The 18,804-nt window shown below is 43.1% G+C and overlaps 4 protein-coding genes across 6 annotated transcripts; 2 read left to right on the top strand and 2 right to left on the bottom strand.

Moving 5' to 3' along the window:
- The first annotated feature begins 864 nt into the window (after positions 1-864).
- LOC109645721 (uncharacterized) lies at positions 865-3,041 on the top strand. The gene is made up of 3 exons (XM_020111352.2): positions 865-1,590; positions 1,849-1,990; positions 2,134-3,041. The coding sequence occupies exons 1-3, from the start codon at positions 1,025-1,027 to the stop codon at positions 2,839-2,841; spliced, it is 1,416 nt and encodes a 471-aa protein (XP_019966911.2). The 5' UTR covers positions 865-1,024; the 3' UTR covers positions 2,842-3,041.
- Positions 3,042-3,839: 798 nt separating this feature from the next.
- LOC109645720 (outer dense fiber protein 2-like) lies at positions 3,840-10,056 on the bottom strand. Of its 3 annotated transcripts, none has more exons than XM_020111351.2 (17): positions 9,739-10,056; positions 8,957-9,073; positions 8,410-8,525; positions 8,116-8,245; positions 7,859-7,990; positions 7,482-7,556; positions 7,317-7,388; positions 7,072-7,188; positions 6,665-6,865; positions 6,357-6,466; positions 5,845-5,980; positions 5,629-5,739; positions 5,197-5,460; positions 4,848-4,948; positions 4,522-4,684; positions 4,249-4,374; positions 3,840-4,130 (listed from the first exon to the last, which is right to left on the bottom strand). In XM_020111351.2, exons 1-17 carry the CDS (start codon positions 9,835-9,837, stop codon positions 3,984-3,986), a joined length of 2,217 nt encoding a protein of 738 aa, XP_019966910.2. In that variant the 5' UTR covers positions 9,838-10,056; the 3' UTR covers positions 3,840-3,983. The 3 variants fall into 3 exon arrangements, with proteins under 3 accessions (XP_019966910.2, XP_069379036.1, XP_069379037.1); XM_069522935.1 differs by having other exon boundaries at positions 4,522-4,771; positions 9,739-9,976; XM_069522936.1 differs by lacking the exon at positions 9,739-10,056 and having other exon boundaries at positions 4,522-4,771; positions 8,828-8,967.
- A 1,770-nt stretch (positions 10,057-11,826) lies between these two features.
- On the top strand, positions 11,827-14,901 carry LOC138407380 (uncharacterized). Its single transcript, XM_069522940.1, has 2 exons — positions 11,827-12,543; positions 13,871-14,901. The coding sequence occupies exons 1-2, from the start codon at positions 12,114-12,116 to the stop codon at positions 14,023-14,025; spliced, it is 585 nt and encodes a 194-aa protein (XP_069379041.1). The 5' UTR covers positions 11,827-12,113; the 3' UTR covers positions 14,026-14,901.
- On the bottom strand, positions 14,129-18,147 carry LOC109643800 (protein SET). The gene is made up of 8 exons (XM_020109031.2): positions 17,815-18,147; positions 16,592-16,649; positions 16,163-16,305; positions 15,941-16,044; positions 15,745-15,858; positions 15,376-15,546; positions 15,085-15,216; positions 14,129-15,001 (listed from the first exon to the last, which is right to left on the bottom strand). The coding sequence occupies exons 1-8, from the start codon at positions 17,885-17,887 to the stop codon at positions 14,978-14,980; spliced, it is 819 nt and encodes a 272-aa protein (XP_019964590.1). The 5' UTR covers positions 17,888-18,147; the 3' UTR covers positions 14,129-14,977.
- Positions 18,148-18,804: the final 657 nt, after the last annotated feature.

Raw genomic sequence — 18,804 nt, 5'->3', positions numbered from 1 at the left:
TCTATCTATCTACCTATCTATCTATCTATCTCTATTTATCTATCTATCTATCTATCTATCTATCTATCTATCTATCTATCTATCTATCCCTATTTATCTATCTATCATCCATCTATCTATCTATCTATCTATCTATCTATCTATCTATCTATCTATCTATCTATCTATCTATCTATCTATCTATCTGTCTATCTATCCATATATCCATATATCTATCTATCTCTATCTATCTATAATATATGCCATGCAAACAGAAACTATACAGTGTGGAGAGGATTATCTGTACATGTGTTTATGTTTTATGAATGTGCAGTTGCTTTTAAAGAAATATAAAACATCAGAGTGTTGTGATGTTTCTATCTTTACTAAAAAAAATTTTTTTAACAAATACAATAATATGTTATCTATTGATAAGATAATCAATTGTTAGTCCCACAATCTGGAAATATCTTAGTCTTAGTGAACTTTATTGTCAACCAAACAATGCAACAGGTTACACGGAGGATTGAAATTGTGTTTCCCCAAATGTGCAAGTAATATATAACACACAACATATAACATACAACAAATAGTGCTAACAAACGAACAACAATGGACACAACATATACAGACAGATAATGGACCTATAAGTTGTATAAGAAAGATTTCACAGTGTGTCAGAGTGCAGGCTGTGTAGTATCTGATGTTACAGAGATAAAACATAAATCAGGGTTTATTCGTTGTTCGTTGTTTTTACTTATTAATTATTTTCTTTAATGAGTCTACGTCTGATCCACACTCCGGTGCAGTAGGTGGCGGTGATGCGCTATAAGCTGGAAGCCAACCGCCGTTAAACGGTAGAAAAGTAGAAGAAGAAAGAACGTCACATGTCCAAACCGGAAAACGGGCGTCAACACTTCCGCCTTCCTCACACAGGTGTGTGAGGTGTTAGCTTGGTGAGTTGGCTAATGTTAGCAAACAAGCTGCAGGGTCACAGCGGTGGATTCAGTTTGAAAACTGCTGGGAAATCTGAATATGGGTGAAAATGACGAGAAAATTTAAATACCAGCTGAGAAGTAACCCCAGCGGTGATTTCTGCTGTGTTCCTGAGTGCACGATATCAGGGAAGTTCAACTCCTCCGTGAGTTTCCACCACTTCCCAAAGGACGAGAAGCTAAGAAACATGTGGCTGCGCAATGTGAGACGGGAGAATTTAGTGGTCGGGAGGTCCACGAAGGTCTGTAGTCGACACTTCGTCCCCACGGATGTTATCCACAGCGGGAAGCGACGCCTGAGAGAGGGAGCGGCGCCTCAGCTGTTCACCTGGAACCACTACTCCCCACCGGCAGCCCCACCGAGTTCCTGCGAGACGACTCCACCACCAGAGGAGGAATCAAGGGAGGAAGCGACAGACGTGGAGTCGTGGCTTCGGTGTCACGATTACGCTGCGAAGCCAGAGTCGTCAGCTTTGGACGCAGCCTGTGAGGAGATAGAGGCTCAGCAGCTGGTTATAGAAAAACTGCAGAAGAAGCTGGTGGAGACGACGCTGAAGCAGAAGTTTGGTCTGGAGAGGTTTTCAACATCAGATCATGACATCAGATTCTACACCAGGTATAAATGAGCAAGACTGTGTTCATATTCACGTTTTATCATAGTATTAACATGTTATTCATATTCAAACTATATATATATATATTACCATTCATTCATTCTATAGTGGGTGTCTACATGTGGGCTTCCTGTAAACACAGGATCACACTAAAGCAAAATGTCCAAGGCAAGATAAGGACAATAACAGAAAGCTAAGGAAAAACAATTAAAGTCATTAAAAAGTGATTTTTTTAAAGTTATTAAATCGACCTGTTGTAGATTTGCCAGCTACAGCCATCTCCTGGCATTTTGGAAATGGATCGAGCCTGCAACAGGGAAAATGGCGCGGGTGGTTACACGGTCGTCCACCCCAAGCACAACAGCAGCTCCTGAAAAGGCTGCGGATCCACCTTGTCAACCGGTAATCACGGTTCAGTCCCCCATCTTATTTTCGAGAGCAGCTTTCTGAGTCATCTGCACCCACAAGAACACATTCATACATGTATGATAAGCAAACAGCTCTTATTGTTACTTCTACTAAACGTTTTCTCCCTCTGCCCCCAGAGCCGATGCCTTCCACTGGTTGATGAGCTGTTCCTGTTCTTGATGTACCTGTCACTGGGTCTGAAGGAGGAGGATCTGGCTGATCGTTTCAACATCTATCCGACCGCTGTCAGCAGGATAATCAAAACGTGGGCGAATTCTTTGTACACCTTACTGGGCGCTGTTGGAATATGGATGTCTCCCGAGAAAATAAGAGCCACAATGCCGAGTGTGTTCGGCCAGTTCCCTGACACGCAAGTCCTTGTTGACAGTGTAGAGATGAGGTGTGAGATGCCTTCGTCTTTCCTGTATAAATCCCACACTACTTTAAAGGGAATGATCGGCGTTTCACCACATGGCGCTGTCACTTTTGTCTCCTCCTTGTTTTCTGGCTCCATCAGTGACAAAGAATTGTTCTGGCAGTCTGGCATTTTTCCTCTTCTGGATAAAGACATGGCTGTTATGGTGGACAATGGATTCAGAATCGACGAGCTGGTGCCCTGCAAAGTTTACAGACCGGCTTCTCTAAGTAAAAACTCACAGCTGTCTCACGACAAAGTGCCGGTCACTGAAGACACTGCACAGTTGATGATGCATGTGGAGAAAGCGACTCGGCGCATTAAAGAGAACAAACTATTTGACACCATCGTCCCTCAGACCATCGCTGGCAGCATCAACCAGCTCTTTGTTGTCGCCTGCCTCCTAAATAACTTTCAGTACAAGCCATGAGTCGAGGCATGAGCCAAACAACCGACGGAGCCAGCTTCGCCTTGAAATATTGTTGTGTGTAATTGTTAGTTATATTTTATACAAAGGGCTATTTAAGTTTTCAACATAACGAAACCTGTTTTATACTCAATCATGAGAAATCGAGTGAAATGTTTTGTTTTTGTCACTGACAAATAAATTATTTTTATGTTGTTTTTGAATTACTGTGTCACCCTGTGATGAACACAAGGCGTCTTTTACCATCTGAACCAGAGAAAAGCTTTGCATGAGACATTCAAATACATTTTATGTTTCATTCAGCTCTCTGCTGTGACTCCAGAAGCTGAAGCTGCCCCTGATTGGCTGGGGAATGAATCAGAATGCATCCCTCATTTGATTAGTTTACTATATTACTTTTATATTTCGTAAGATAGTCTCTTAACTTAAGAATGAGTAAGCAGTCTAGGAATCTTGTTTCCCAAAGGTCATACATATCTTTGGATCCATTGAACAAGAGCTGTGCTGCCAAGACTGCTGCAGCTCTGTTAGCCGTTTTGCTAACGTGTCAGTCTTTTACCTTAAACTACTAGCTTGCTGTACTTTTTCTTTGCTAAGCTAGCTTGTTAGCTTCATTTGATTACAAGTAATATGTCGCGTCTGACTTCTTCCGAGAATATAAATGCTCATTTAACTCCAAGCTAGTCAACATAGCTTGCAGAAGTTCCACGTAGTAAACTTCTTCCAGAAAGCTAGCTTGTGTCCAACTCTGCCTGGGCCCATGAACCGGAGGCGGTGATGGTGAATCCTGGTTTTTCATTCTGTCCAGACCCGTTCAGACGTTACATCTGCATCCAGAGTTTAAGTTTGTGACTAAACACAAACTGAACACGTGTTGTTTGAATTTGAAATCGATGAGAGCTGTCGTGAGACACTCATTGCTCCCTCTAGAGTCTCCACCACAGCTGCAGTGTATGTAGTGGGGATCTACCTCCTGGTGACAGACCTGATAATATGAAAAGTTATTTACTCAAAACAAAACAATATTCTTTTATTTAATTCATCAACAGTATAAAACTCTCACATAAAAAGTGGATTCTCATTAAATGTAATTTCGATCTGCTCTGTTCTGGGACAAACGTTGAGCAGGTTGGTAAAGTTTGAAGTCAGTCTGTGAGCAAAGAGTCACCGAACACGTTTCCGTACGAGGTTTTGAGAAAATGGACGTAGCTCTGCAGAGTGCGGTTTGTCGAGTCCGACTGCTCCAGTCTGTCCTTCATGTTCTGCAGCTGACTCTGGAGCCGACGCTCCATCTGGAGAAAAAAGACAGTCTGTGTTAAAGGTCACAGAAATCCAGCTCATCAACGTGAGCATCAATTCCTCTGTTAATCCTGTTGACATGTTTGGAGGAGGGACAGTGACGTCGTGTACCTCCTCTTTACTTCGCTGTAGCAGAGTCAGCTCGGTTTTAGCTCGACTCAGCTGGCTCTGCAGGTCCAGGGATTTAGACTGGGACGTTCTCTCTTTGGCCAAAACCTTGTGCATGCTGTCGTCAACCTGCAGATGAGCGAAGCAAAATACATTTTTATGATATGAAGAGAATCCCAACATAACACAATAACAAAACTGTTGTGTAAAGAGCTGCTCGTGGTCATCACGTCTGGAAAAGTGCGATATCAGAACATTTACATCCTGGTTTCACACCTGTCTCTGTGCATCGTCCAGAGTTTGTTGCAGCTGTCTGGACAGAACGCTGCACTCACGAGTCTTCTCCTCCAGCTGCTGCTGAACGCTGCGGACTCCAGCCTCTTTTGAGGTGAGAGCATGAGACATCTCTTTGTTTTCCTCCTTCGTGTCCTCCAGCCTCCTACGACACACACCAATCAACAGTCGCTGTTTTCTGCAACATGCGGTCTGATTTCTCTGTCGCAATTTCAAACATATGTTGCTGCGTCTGGAAACACGAGTGATAATTTATCTTAGAAGCATCTGCGCATGTGTTTCAGAGATAGGTTTACAAGTGTCGGTACCTTTCTAAGTTGTGGATTTTCTCTTTGAGAACATTGTTTTCCTCCTGCAGCAGCAGGTTCCTCTGCTGAAACATCTCCAGCTGAACGCCTTGCTGCTCCACCTGTGGAGGAAAACAAACCACACAGCGTCAGCCATGACAGAAATCCACCTCGGACAGAAGTGCACCAGGTAGAGCACATGCCTCACATCAAGGCTGAGTCTTCTCCACAGCGGCCTGGGTTTAATTTAAGACCTGAGCAATAAGTCCCTCATTTCTAATATCAAAGAAATCCCCCAAAACCTCGTCCAATTTATAAAAATGAGTCATGCCGACATTTGAGCAGCTGTTTCCAGTGTCCTGCTGTGCACCTTGTGTCTGACATCAGAGAGGGCAGAGCTGTGCTCCATCTTCCTCCGCTCGTGGGCGTCGGCCTCCTGCTGGGCGTCTCTGAGCTGCTGTTCGGTCCTGCTCAGTCTGTCGGGCAGCGCCTCGAGCTCGCGGAGTCGGCCCAGCAGCTCCCTCCTCACCTGATCCTTCTCCCTCTCCAGGCTCATCTTCACCTCCTGCATCTCCTTCTGCGTCATCTCCAGCTTCAGGCAGTACTCCTCCGACTCCAGACGAGCCTGCTGGAGCTGAGCACAACACACCGGTATCTAAACATCTGATCTGTCGGGGAAGAAACCTGGATCTGGATCAGCACTATCAAATTACAAAGATCCTATGTAATTTGTGATTTTAACATTTGATTTGCTGTGTGTAAAGTATTTAAAGTGAAGCAGATTCTCTGAGTCAGTCCAAACCTTCTTCTTGTATTTCTCCACCAGATTTTCATACTTTTTGATCGACGTCTTCAGCTGACGAGCTTCAGACTGATGTCCCCTCAGTTTCTCCTCTGATGACGTCGACTCAGCCTGAACATGGAGCACATTTTAAAGAAATGCCAGTGAGATACATTTCCTCAAGTTGACAGAAATTATGAAACTGAATGAAAAACATCTAAATTTTTCAGAAGGTACCTGGAGTCTCTGGTTGTCCAGCTTGGTGGCGGTGTTTTCAGCGCTGAGGTGATGAAGCTGTTCCCGGAGATTCTCTCTCTCCCCCCGGCTCCTCTCCTCTGCTGAGTGAAGCTGAGAATTCAGCTCGTTCACGTGGCTGCGATGGAGGCGAGTAAAACAAACAGTTCAAAGATACGGTGCTTTTTGAATCTTAACAGTTTCTATAAAGCTTCAGTTTTATACACAACAGTGCGTTTGAGACTCATGCTGCATTGTGTCATCTGTCTCATGACAAAAACAAACCAAACCAAGGAACAGGAACTGTATCATGAGCGTAACCCTCACTCTTGCACATTATATGAGAAATTCAAGTATATTCACGATATAATCATAAAACTGTCCCAGAGACATTAAGAGATGATTCTGTGGTACAATCGGATACATGTATATTTTTTTCCTGATGTGAAAATGTTACACACAGTTGTTTGTGCACATCATGTTTTACACCCACAAACCAACGAGAGTTCACTCACAGTTTGAGAGCAGACACTTCCTCCTCCAGCTGCCTTCTAGCAGCCGCCTCTTTAGAGTGTCGCCGGCACCAGTCGCTGGATTCTGACACAGCTTGTGCCAACTGGGTTTCCTTTAACACAGAGAAGTCATCACATGTAGAGAAAAACAACCTGGTGTTTTTGTTCCTCTGTGTAATGTTCCATGTCGATAATTGATTTTAAACTTCACACACGTTGCCGACGTAGTAGATCCAGTCGTTAGCTGCTGACGGATTTGGAAATCATCCATTAAACTCTATGATTTTGTGGAGACGGCTCTGAATACTGACCTTCTCCTGAAGTTTTCCTGCCAGCTCTCTGGTGGACTCCTCGACTCGCTCGGCCTGCTGGGTCAGCAGAGCCAGAGCTTTCTGGTCTTGCCTCCTCTGCGTCTCCTCCTGGTCGTCGTCCCTACGCTGCCTCTGAGTCTGCAGCTCCTCCTGCAGAGCCTGGAGCTCCTCCTGCTTCTCCTCCTGGTTCTGCTGCATCCTCTGTCCCGCACAGGAAAAGGGTGTTGGCATATTCCAAAAAACTGTTCCCAATGTGGTCCCTGAGATAATCAGGACATTACTTCTGGACAAATGTGTTTAAATTTGGTATGGACGATATAAGCAGTTATATAGCTGCATCCTTTTTGTTTTTATATATATATATATATATATATATTTCTGAGCTGTTGTACTTTACATTCACAGACCTGAATCTGAGAAGACAGTTGAGCCTTTTCAGCCTCCGCTCGGTTCAGCTGAGACTCCAGGTGGTCGCGTATTGACTCCAGGATTCTCCACTGCTCCTCCGTGGTCTTCACGTTGTCCTGCCATGACGGAGGGAAGCAGAGGGTGAGGGGGTGTTTCATGTTGTGGACGACCTGAGGATTAACCTGTGTCCGATGGTGTGAGAGACATCCCAAACAAAAACACTGCTCCGCTTTTAATTCTTCACCTTTTCAAAGTCCAAATGCTCAGCGAGCTTGGACACCTCTTTCTCCTTGTTGCTGAGTTTGGCCAAAAGTCGCTGTAAGAGAAAAACAAAAACATGGAGAACGTCCTCAGATTCCCTGGTGACAGGGGAACATATGAATGAGGAGGTGAATCACATGTCGCTCACTATGTTCTCAGCTTCACTGTCGGATAATCTCTTCTTCAGGGCGTCTTTCTGTTCGGACCACACCAGTGAATCTCTCTGTGGATAAAAGCAACAGCAAGAACTGTTAAATATCAGTGTTTATCGTGAAATTTATAGATATCTAATAGTTTCTTTATAAACAGAAATCAAATAAACTCGTTTATATTTTCTTCTGTGGCTTTCTTTCAGTTTAAGAGAGAATCTTTGGTATTTAAGGCTTCGGTAATGACTTCAACAATAAATTGACTTTCAGAAATATTGCTGTTACTGATAATCTGATTTCGTGTTAATTGCTGGATCTTTGTTGAGACGTTTGAACAGAACTCCAGAGAGGTTGGGAGTGAAAACACTCGCTGTACCTCGTACTGGCTCCACTCTCTGAGGAGCTCTCGGAGGCTCTGATTCGTGTGGTCAAACATCTCGATCTTCTCCAACAACAACTCCTGCTGCCGCCGCACCGAGGCCGCGTTCAGCTTCGACAGCCGCTTGTCCTAAACAACAAACACATAAAGGAAATCGTGAGCGTGGACAGAAACAGCAGCTCTCTGTGCATCTATCGTCCAACCTTCTGATCAGACGTGTACACACAACAATCATTTTGGTGCCAGATCACAACCTTAACAAGGCTATCGACAGTCTCCTTCAGGGCAGTGAGCTGATTGGCTACTGTCACACCGTCGATTTCTGCTTCTACGAGGGTCCTGAGGAGCACGTCCGTCTCTCTGTGTTGACTCCTTGAATCCAACCTGTCGGCAGGAAACAGAGGAAAATCGTAAGTGTGTTACACAGCTGGCCACCATGTTTTTTAATTCTACACACTGAATCTTTAGGTTGTTTTGAACACTGCTGGAGTGTTTGATTTGAATATGGAACATTCATCTGAAGCTTTGATATCTGTTTTGGCTCTGACCTCTTTAAACGACGGACGCCTTCTTCCTCTCGGAGCAGGATGCTGAGGTTTTTGGACGCTGCAGCCATGTTTTCGTCCTGCTCCTCCTCTCCACCACGCTGCTGCGCTCGGCTTCCCTGATGGAGAGACACAAACAAACACATAAATAAGGATGAAGGGTTTGTGTATGCTGCTGAAAGGGGGCTTTTATCACTCTTGCCACGTTTTTCTTTTTCTTATTTCCAAATTAGGATTGTGTTAAAACATACACCACATATGTTCTAACTATTTTTCACTTCTGGTTTTGAGCGTCTCCATATTTTAGACCAAAGGGCCACAGGTCAAATTTCTGCTTTGTGTGTTGGCAGCTTAGCATGAATAGCTACTATCTTTAATTCTCAACCACAAAAGGAGATTATCAGCTCTGTTCTGTGCCAACCTGTCTGTCCTGTTAGGGGAACAAACCCCTGCCCCCTCCTCTCCCCCAGCTGGATTCACGTGTCAGTATATTCATGGTCTCTGGTAGAAAACATGGAAGTGAGAGATAAACGCGGCAGCATAAAGAGACCTGGCCGGTGGGTGAGCCCACGTCTCTTCGGCAGGACGATCTTCCTGGAGGAATCCACGGAGACCGGACCTTTGGCCTCCCTCCATCTCCCTTCACCTGAGCCTCCTTTGTCGTCTTCTGCAGAAAATGGAAACGTATCACAGCATCATCATCCTCTTCTTACAATATTAGAATATTTTATTGTAAACTCAGGTAGAGAAACACAAAAATACATGTGTTTGCGTCTCTTTGTGGACGTTTTGTGTGTCTCTCATCATTTTGCCTCTCTGTCATCGCTCTGAGCGTCTTTGTCTCTTTCTGTGTTTGTTTCATCTCTTTATTCTGTAAGTCGTTATTTTGTGGAACTTCTGTTTCTCCCCAAGTACATTGTGTGTCTCTCTGTGGTAGTGTTGTGACTCTGTGGACATTTTATGATTTTAAATTGTGCGTATCTTTGTGACTTTTCCTTTGACATTTTGTCTCTGCGATAGTTTTCTGTCTCCCTTTCGTAATTGTGTGTATGTATGTTGGTATTTCGTGACTCTTTGTGGTTGATTTGAGTCTTTGTTGACATTTTGTGTCCTGCTTTTTTGTCTCTTTTGTGAGTCCCGGCTGTTTGTTTCTAATCCACCAACAGATTCTGTAAAGAAACTAACAAATCAGAATAACTGACTCGTGAATTCCGCATATTATCTTCACTGCATGTGTACGATCGATATTCGACATTAGATCATGGCACAGACTTTGCATGAGCAGTAAGAACATCACACTGTGTCTCCAGTTGAATGAACCGGCGGAACAACCTGTTGGGTTTTGCTGCTCCTCACGTGCACGTGCACAGGTGTGGTCCCCGGTACGTGGACGTGAACCGGAGGCGGTGACGGTGAATCCCGGGTTTTCATTCTGTCCGGAGATCCAGTTCGAGGTCGACTGATCCCGAACAGAGCGCGCGCGTTGAACCGAACAGCTCGTCGTTAGCCCGCTAACGCTCGCGCGAACCCGAGATAAATCTCGACTTGTGTCTGCGGAAGCGACGGTTGGTCCCGGTGCCACCAACGAGCCCGCTGATTGGCTCGTTCGGAGGACCTCGCCCTGTGATTGGTGGAGGAGAGTTTCGATAAGCGTCGCCCGGGGTAACCGTTGAGCGGTGATGCTGCGTTCAAGGACTGTTGACGTATTGTCCGGACTCTGAGAATGAAAATACAACAAGTGACTGTTCAAGACAATGAATGAAGAAGGAAATTAAATTAAATCGAATTTCAAGTACAAAGGGAAAACTTTTCTCGAGCAGGCTTCATGAACTCCACAGTGAGTTCAGTGAACTCCAGTTTCCAACATTGATAATCGTCTTTATTTAAGTGTTTTATATAAATGATTTGTTGTTTTCCCACTCCAGGTTGGGCCTTTTATGACAATCACATTGGATTAATGTAAACTATACTATAGTTATATACTATTTATAACAATTATACTATAGTAATATACTATTTATGACAACCATATTATAGTAATATACTATTTATAAGAATTATACTATAGAAATATACTATCTATGACAATTATGCTATAGTAATATACTATCTATGACAACCACAGTAATGTACTATTTATAACAATTATACTATAGTAATATACTATTTATGACAACCATATTATAGTAATATACTATTTATAACAATTATACTATTGTAATATACTATTTATAACAATTATACTATTGTAATATACTATCTATGACAACCAAATTATAGTAATATACTACTTCTGACAATCATAATATAGTAATGTTCTATTTATAAAAATTATACTATAGTAATATACTATTTATGACAACCATATTATAGTAATATACTACTTCTAACAATCATATTATAGTACTGTTCTATTTATAACATTTATACTATTGTAATATACTATCTATGACAACCAAATTATAGTAATATACTACTTCTGACAATCATATTATAGTAATGTTCTATTTATAACAATTATACTATTGTAATATACTATCTATGACAACCAAATTATAGTAATATACTACTTCTGACAATCATATTATAGTAATGTTCTATTTATAACAATTATACTATTGTAATATACTATCTATGACAACCAAATTATAGTAATATACTACTTCTGACAATCATATTATAGTAATATACTATTTATAACAATTATACTATTATAATATACTATTTATGACAACCATATTATAGTATTATTCTACTTCTGACAATCATATTATAGTAATGTTCTATTTATAACAATTATACTATTGTAATATACTATCTATGACAGCCAAATTATAGTAATATACTACTTCTGACAACCATATTATAGTATTATTCTACTTCTGACAATCATATTATAGTACTGTAATATTTATGACAATTATACTATGGTATTATACTTTAGTGACATACTATTTATCACAGTTACATTATAGTAGTATAGTATTTATGACAATTATAATATATCAATATAATATTTATTACACTATGTTCTAGTATCTTATAATACACATTAAACCCTCATAGCTCTGTTCTGTTCACAGGTTTTATGCTGCTGACTTCCTGCACGTTGGTCTGTGACCAACAGTCTCGTTCATTCTGAGCATGTGGGTGAACGACATTAAAGGTTGACTCGACTTTTTGTGTGACTGAATGTAAATTGTGTTGATTTTAAATCCAGGATCTTGTAGAACCCCACGTTGCACGGGAGTGAAGCTGCAGAGTCCCCCAGCTTCATGGAGGGTTTACCCGAGAACCGTGGAAACATTTCTCCGTAACTGACGAGCGACCCCAAGTTCACTCAACACTAATCCAGCTGCTGCACATCTGCTTTTCCTCTGCTGCTCGGCGACAGAAGGAAATGGTTGAGATGACTGTGTTTCCTGTTTATTCACATGGCACTTCCGAACACTAGCTAGCCCGAGGAGCAAGCTAAGCTAACGGCCTGTTTATAAGCGATTGGCGCTCCTTTAATGAATCACTCTTTTATTTTATCGGTATTTACATCTACGCCGTCACGTGTTAAACACTCATGAGATGAACCAGCCGGTGACAAGCGGACGCTCGTCGACAAACCACCGCGGCTAACAACAGCAAAAGCAGCTAGCACGCGTGACTGCTAGCTTTAGCGTTTAGCGCTAGCCCGTCCATGTGTGTGCGGAGCAGCGATGCGGTGCGGACGGAGGCTGCAGAGTTTCACATTAACACTGATCCACGTCTCCCTGCTGCTGTGCACCGGGGCCCCGCGGCCCGGGGAGGGGTGTGCTGCCGCGGAGGACCGGCAGCAGCAGCGGCAGCAGCGGGGAACCAGCGCCGACACCCTCATGCTGTGCCGGGCGTGCGGACACGAGCTGGCGAACGGGGCAGACATCAGCTTCGTCCCCAGCCGACTGGCGCTGTCCAGCCGCAACCACACGCTGCCCGGGGGCCGGAGGGTGAACGTCCAGCTCTTTGAAAACCCCCACGGGCTCCGGTTCGAGGTGATCACGTTCAGGAGGGCGGACGTTGCTCAGCACTGGCCGGCGGATAAACACTTCTCCTGGTTCCCCGGGTTCTCGTGGACCGCGGCCACCTGTCCCCGGTGTCAGACTCATTTAGGTGGGTACCGACCGTACCGACCTACGTCTGTGGTACCGACCGGGAGCAGCGCTGACTCCAGAAATATTTAATCTTTTATTTTAAACGTTCCATCATGCTGCCGAGAGACACGTGGTTTATCACCATCAACAAACATTTGAATGGAAATAAAATAAAGAGTTGAAGGAGGTTCATCAATCAATCAGATTTTATTTACACAGCCCATATTCACAAATCACTATTTGTCTCTTTTAACTTTTCATAGTTAAAGTTAAAATAAATCTAAATGAATATATTCAAACCAGAAATAGTTATGTATTGGCCACAAGCTATTAATCAGAATAAATTGAAAACATTTACTCATTAAAGTTCTGCACACGCACATTTATCTTTGGAGATATTCTTATGATTCTCAATATCCCCAGACTGACCTCTTATTTAATTATTGTGTTGGTTCATTGAAATCACATTTGTCACTTACTGTCCCAATTGTGGAGCAAATGGAAATGATCTTGAACGGTGACAATGATCTGCTGGGATCAATGCAACTCATTCAGGACGTAGTATTGTCAATCTTATTCATGTTCATGACAGCTTTATATTTATAATTAATGAAATGACACAGAATAATGCAACTTGCACCAAACATTTGCATTTGTCTGTTTGAGTGAAGCCTTAAAGATCATGAGACTTAAGGTCTTTATTATGGCGTATGTTACTTTGAGCAATAGAGCGGCAATAATTAATAAGAGAAAATTAACCAACTACTTTTAGAGTTGAATAAATGTATTAATTAATTAAAGCAAAATGCATTTGACTTTTTCTCCAGTTGTGAGGATTTGGTGCTTTTATTTCACAAATGATTGTGAATTGAAAGTATTAGAACTTTTGGACAATTGTTGGATATTTTTCAGTCTGATTTATGACATTTGAGAAAATATACTGGTAATGAAAAATAACCATTGTTGAAAATATTTAACACAAAAAATAAAGTAAAGCTTTTACATTGAACCTACTCAATTAATTTTTAGAGATATTCAATTTGTAGCTGTAATATTTGTTGTTATAGACTGGGTTTAATATATCTCTTGATTTTTGAGAAAATAAAAACTTAAGTTGGGTCTAATATTAATCTATGATCAAGAGTCAGAATTTCTGTTGCGAGCAATGAATTTTAAATTTCTTCACCAGGTACAGAAAAAGGCCTTCATGGTTATTTCAACATACACTGCCCAACTTACTGGGATCTGTGTGTTGTATGTTCCATGATGTATTGTGATGCTCATTTATGAACACCTTCCTCCCTGTGTGTGTCTCACAGAACTGATTTGTTGTTCTCTCCCTCCAGGATGGGCCTTCCAGCCGAGCGTCTGGCCCGACACCATCACAAAATCTAAATTTGAGGAGTCAGAGCAAACCTTCCTGGCTTTAATCACCCATCGACTGCTGAGTGAAGACTTTGCCTCCAGCCTGCTAATGACTCCGAAATCCTTCACCAGTTGATGGACTCTTGACTGTACAGTTGAACCCAGGTGCCTTCTCTGTGACCCATTTCTTAAAATAAATTTCTATACGCCCACTTACTTTGAAGACTCCCACACGTGTATACACAGTAAGTTTTATTATTGTAACAAAGCAAGTTGTACACCTCAAATTTAAAACAGTGTCTTTTCCCCCCAGCGGAAAAGGAAAGGGTGATTATATGTAAATTCTTTGAGATAACAGGTGGCTTTTTTTTTTTTTAAACCCATGAAGCAGTGGGGGCCAAAATTTACAAGCTTGTTTTTTTCCATTTTGTTCTTTATTAAAAATGTCATTTCAAATCTCATGGATATCTGTAAAACAATACAATGAAAAGAAAAAAAAGTCCCATAGAAATGATGTCAAAATAACCACTCTCCCCAATAACCAACATACTCCTGCCCCTCCCCAGCTTACCCCACCCCCGCCCCCTAAACATTACAAGTCAAAGGAATGAGCTGGTACTTGTTAACCACATAGGGGAAAAATAACAGTTTAAGGGACCAACGCCCCAACTAAAAAAATAAAAAATATGGGAAAAAATATTGAGGTCTGCTAGCGCTAGGTCACTACACCATGGCTTTAGTCAATTTACCACACAACCTTAAACAGAAGGAATTCTGTGTGAAGTATCTTCAAATTCTACTCAGGATGCCGTGCTGATACTATTGCAATACTTTTTTTATTATCATTTTTTAGATGACTGTGGGGATGGTACTCATAATTCAGGGCAAAGTGCCATTGGCCTTAAGATGAGTCAAAGGAGAACATAACATGGCACCGACAGGTGAAGAGGCTTCAGAATGGAAAATGAAGCACACACAATAAAAAAAGGGAAAAACATAAAATAAAAAAAAACTTTGCTCCCGAACATGAGTGGAAAAACCAAACAGGGAATCGAAGGTTGAGGGTCTGGGTTGGTGATGTTATTTCATTAGTCATCTTCTCCCTCGTCATCCTGGAGGAGCAAGTAAATACCAGATTGTCAGTGAATGTTCAGAAATTACTGCCAAAATCATGTGTTTACTTTTATCCCTTTACCTCTCCATCTTCTCCATCATCCTCTTCATCCTCCTCTCCATCTTCATCTCCCTCCTCATCTATGTCCTCCAGACCCTCTTCATCCTCTTCTTCGTCCTCACCTTCACCCTCTTCATCATCCATGTCAGGAACCTGGGGACAACAATCACAGTCAGCACTTCTGTGTTTCGATAGTAGAGGATGTAATAGACTGTTTCCCGTTGTGGAACAGATCAAACACTTCTGCTCATTGTGGGAACAGCATCCAGGGAAATTAACATAGCACTAGATTACGTGCAGTCATAAACACACCAGGTAGTACTGCAGAGGGTTTGGCCAGATGTCGTCCTTGATGACCTCCCCAAGCTCATCAGCGCCAGCGTCGGCATGATCAGTGAACCAAGTGAAGAAGCTCTCCGGCTCTTCATGTTGCCTCTTCCTCCCTGCTTTGTTCTGTGTCTGGCTGGAGCGCTTGGTCAGGTCCTACAAATAAAACAAAACATAAAATGAAGGTTTAACTTCTCAGCACAGGTCACGTTGCTTTGATTCAACTCAAAAGTGGACAATGAGGGACAGTCAAAATAGTGCAACCTGAGTGGTTGCAGTTAAAAACAATGGCCTCAGGTGTCACCGCACTTAACTTTTATGACAAAGAGATAAAATGAAAAAAGACCGACATACCTTTCCTGACTTCCATTTGATTTCTGTTGACTTTGAAGATGGGTCTCCGCTCTCGTTCAGATGGAACTCTTTGGAAAGTACTTTGTTTTCGAAGTACGGATTTTCATCGAAATACTAGAAGACAGAACGCACTCAGATGAGAACACAAGAAACAACTTCTTCATGGTGTGAGCGTGCAACATTACACAATACTTACAAAATCTATTCTGTAGCCCGACTTGATGTCTTCAAACTCTGTCACCTCCACTCGGCTCAGGTAATGAAGTGCTTCTTCATCTTCCTCTCCCAGTAGGGCAGATACTGCAGAGAAACATGTAACAGAGCAAACATCAACTTCAGTCCTGGTGTATGGTCATGCAAACATCACTGTGATCTTAAGGCTTCCATAGACTAAAACACCTCATCTTAAAGTACTCACCTTGTGGATGGTTGACAAACGTGGTGACCCAGAAGTTGGGGATTTTGGCGATCAGTTCTGATCTCTTCTGAAAGAATGGCTGACGGAGTTTGTTGTATTTCTGTTCTACTTTGAGGATCTCCTCACTGGCTTGCTCGTTCAACCTGAAGGGGGAGAACATAGGAGAAAAAAAAAAATCACAAATCAAATTAATTATTCAGGACTGTTCTCATACACACAACGGCTAAAAACTAGATATTCCCATTCGTATAATTTACACAATATAATAAATTGTATGTATACAGCACTTTTAATACGTAACATGCAGCTCAAAAAATCAAATCAAAGATATGAAATAAGCAGTAAAACAAAGACTTGGGATAAAAAGTAAAAAATGAAGACAATATTTTCAACAGAAGATAAAGTCTTCAACCTACAAATATACTTTACCTGTCAATTTCATTCTGAACTTCGTCAATGTGTTCAATAGCTTCTTGCTGCTCTTTCTCTGTGGGACAGAAAAAAAGAGAGAAACGTGTTAAAAAAGGATAAAAGAGAAATTAAAAGCATCATCAATAGAAACTATATTTACATCAAATTTCACATCGAAAGATTTCCTCGTAACAAAACCACGTTTATTTACTTGTTCCCGCTTAAAAAATAAGATATTTATGAATTTCATGTGGGATTTTCAAAGTATTTCATTAAACCCAGAAACAAGTTCTCCGTTTCTGAAACTCTCCGGGCAACACTCCCCAGTTTCGCGGTAAATAACGGCAGTTGTCCGGATCCTGTGGCAGATCGCACACCGGAGCTCCGCCGGAGGTTCGGGCACCGCGAGCGGCCAATGGCTGCAGCTCTAGCGGCTCAGACAGTCACCGTTTCCTGCCGGTTGCTGCCGACGAGGCCGCGTGGTTTAAATGTGGGACATCGGACTGCACACACACACACACACGCAGCCGCGATAACGTGCGCACAGATGCCCCGAGAGGACACACAACAGCCCGCTGCCCCCGCAACGAGCTCCCGGGTCCACTCCCCAGAACCCGGGTGAAAATAAAAAACGACCCGCGGGGCCGGTGGATTTAAAACGCATCTTGGTCAAACACAAAACACAACGTCGTGCGCTAGCGTTAGGTAACATCACGACAACAACACTAGCTCGCGAGGAGCTAAAGCCCGAATGAAAGGCGCAAATTCCCCGGTCGTTCGACACAATAACACCGATGGGGGCTCGCGCCGGGTGATGCGGGGCGAATCAGCGCCATCACGCACGAACAATGACCCTCTAGCATCGAAACACGGGGCCACTCGGTCCGCAGCCGTCGACACAGCTGGCCACGCTGGTGATGCTAACTCGGCTAGCTAACATGGCCTCTCAGCACCGGTGTGGACTGAACAAGGAGTAGCGGCATGCTAACGAGCTAACGCTAGCTGCTAGCTAGCTGCTGCCGCCGAAACGGGAACACACGCAGCGGTCTCCCCCGGCGAAGAAAGCGGCTGGCGAGCGGGGGGGAAAAAAATTAAAGAACCAGCCCGCGCAGCGAGTTAGATCCCCGCAGCCCGTGGCACAAATTCACGTTAGAGAAGAAAGTGAAAATGGCGGTGAACAGGAGGCCGCCATTCTCTCCCTCCCCCCCCCACACACCACCACCACCACCGCCGCCACTTACCGGAGGTTTCGTCCGCTCCGTCATGGTTCGAGTTCAGCTCCTTTTTACTCGCTTTCGCCGCCGAGGCCGACATGTTTCCGCACGCTGGGGTTGACCGAGGCACGTCCGAGAGGGTGGCGGTGGATCTGGTTTCTCTCCCCCGAGCAGGAGAGCGCTAATCGGGCGTAAAAGTTCAGCGTGGAGGAGCCGACAACGTGCTGCCTTCCACACAATGACGCTGCCGAGGAGCGAGGAAGTCACGGCCCGCGCCGCTCACGCGCTCCTTTCATTGCGCCGAGCGGAGCGGCGGCGAGCTCCGCCTCTCAAAGTAGGTCCCACTGCGCGGCCCCGAGCTGCGCGTTCGCGGCGCTCAAACCTTCTCCCCAAACCTCCGAACATGAGTTCGACACAAATCACGGTTAATTGACACGAAGAGAGAGAGAGAGAGAAAACGACAACGTCCGGAGAGTTTGTTCGGGGAGACGCTGCAGCTGGACCGACTCACACTGTTCTTCTCTCTGTGTGTTGGACTGAGGGGAAACGATCCGAGGGCTGAGATTGAATATAACATAATCCCACTGATCCAAAGTAAACAGATTGTTGGTTTCTTTGCCCTAGAATGGTCCCTTTATATTTAAATACTTTATATTTCAAATAATTTATATTTCAAATAATTTGTATTTAAATTCTTTATCTCGGTTCAGTGTGTAGAATGTATTTGCATGTTGCGGCTGAACACCCCCTCACCTCACCCTCTCCTCCCAAGCATGTTAAAGAACCTGTGGCAGCTTCAGTTGTCATAAAAACTCAAAAGTGTTTAGTTTGTTCAGTCTGGACTAATGTAAAAAAACATGGCAGCCTCCGTAGAGAGGGTCCCCTCCATGCAAATGTAAAGTATTTAAATATAAAGGGCCTTTTCTGGGGTAAGGAAAACTACAATTCATACAATTTAGATGAAACGAACTAGTGAACACATCATGAGGATTATTCTACATTAAATGTTTGCCAGTA

This window comes from Paralichthys olivaceus, chromosome 4 (assembly GCF_024713975.1).
Source record: "Paralichthys olivaceus isolate ysfri-2021 chromosome 4, ASM2471397v2, whole genome shotgun sequence".
NCBI classification, from domain to species: domain Eukaryota; kingdom Metazoa; phylum Chordata; class Actinopteri; order Pleuronectiformes; family Paralichthyidae; genus Paralichthys; species Paralichthys olivaceus.
The sequence above is the reverse complement of the archived record's forward strand: the minus strand, read 5'-3'. Positions and strand labels throughout refer to the sequence as shown.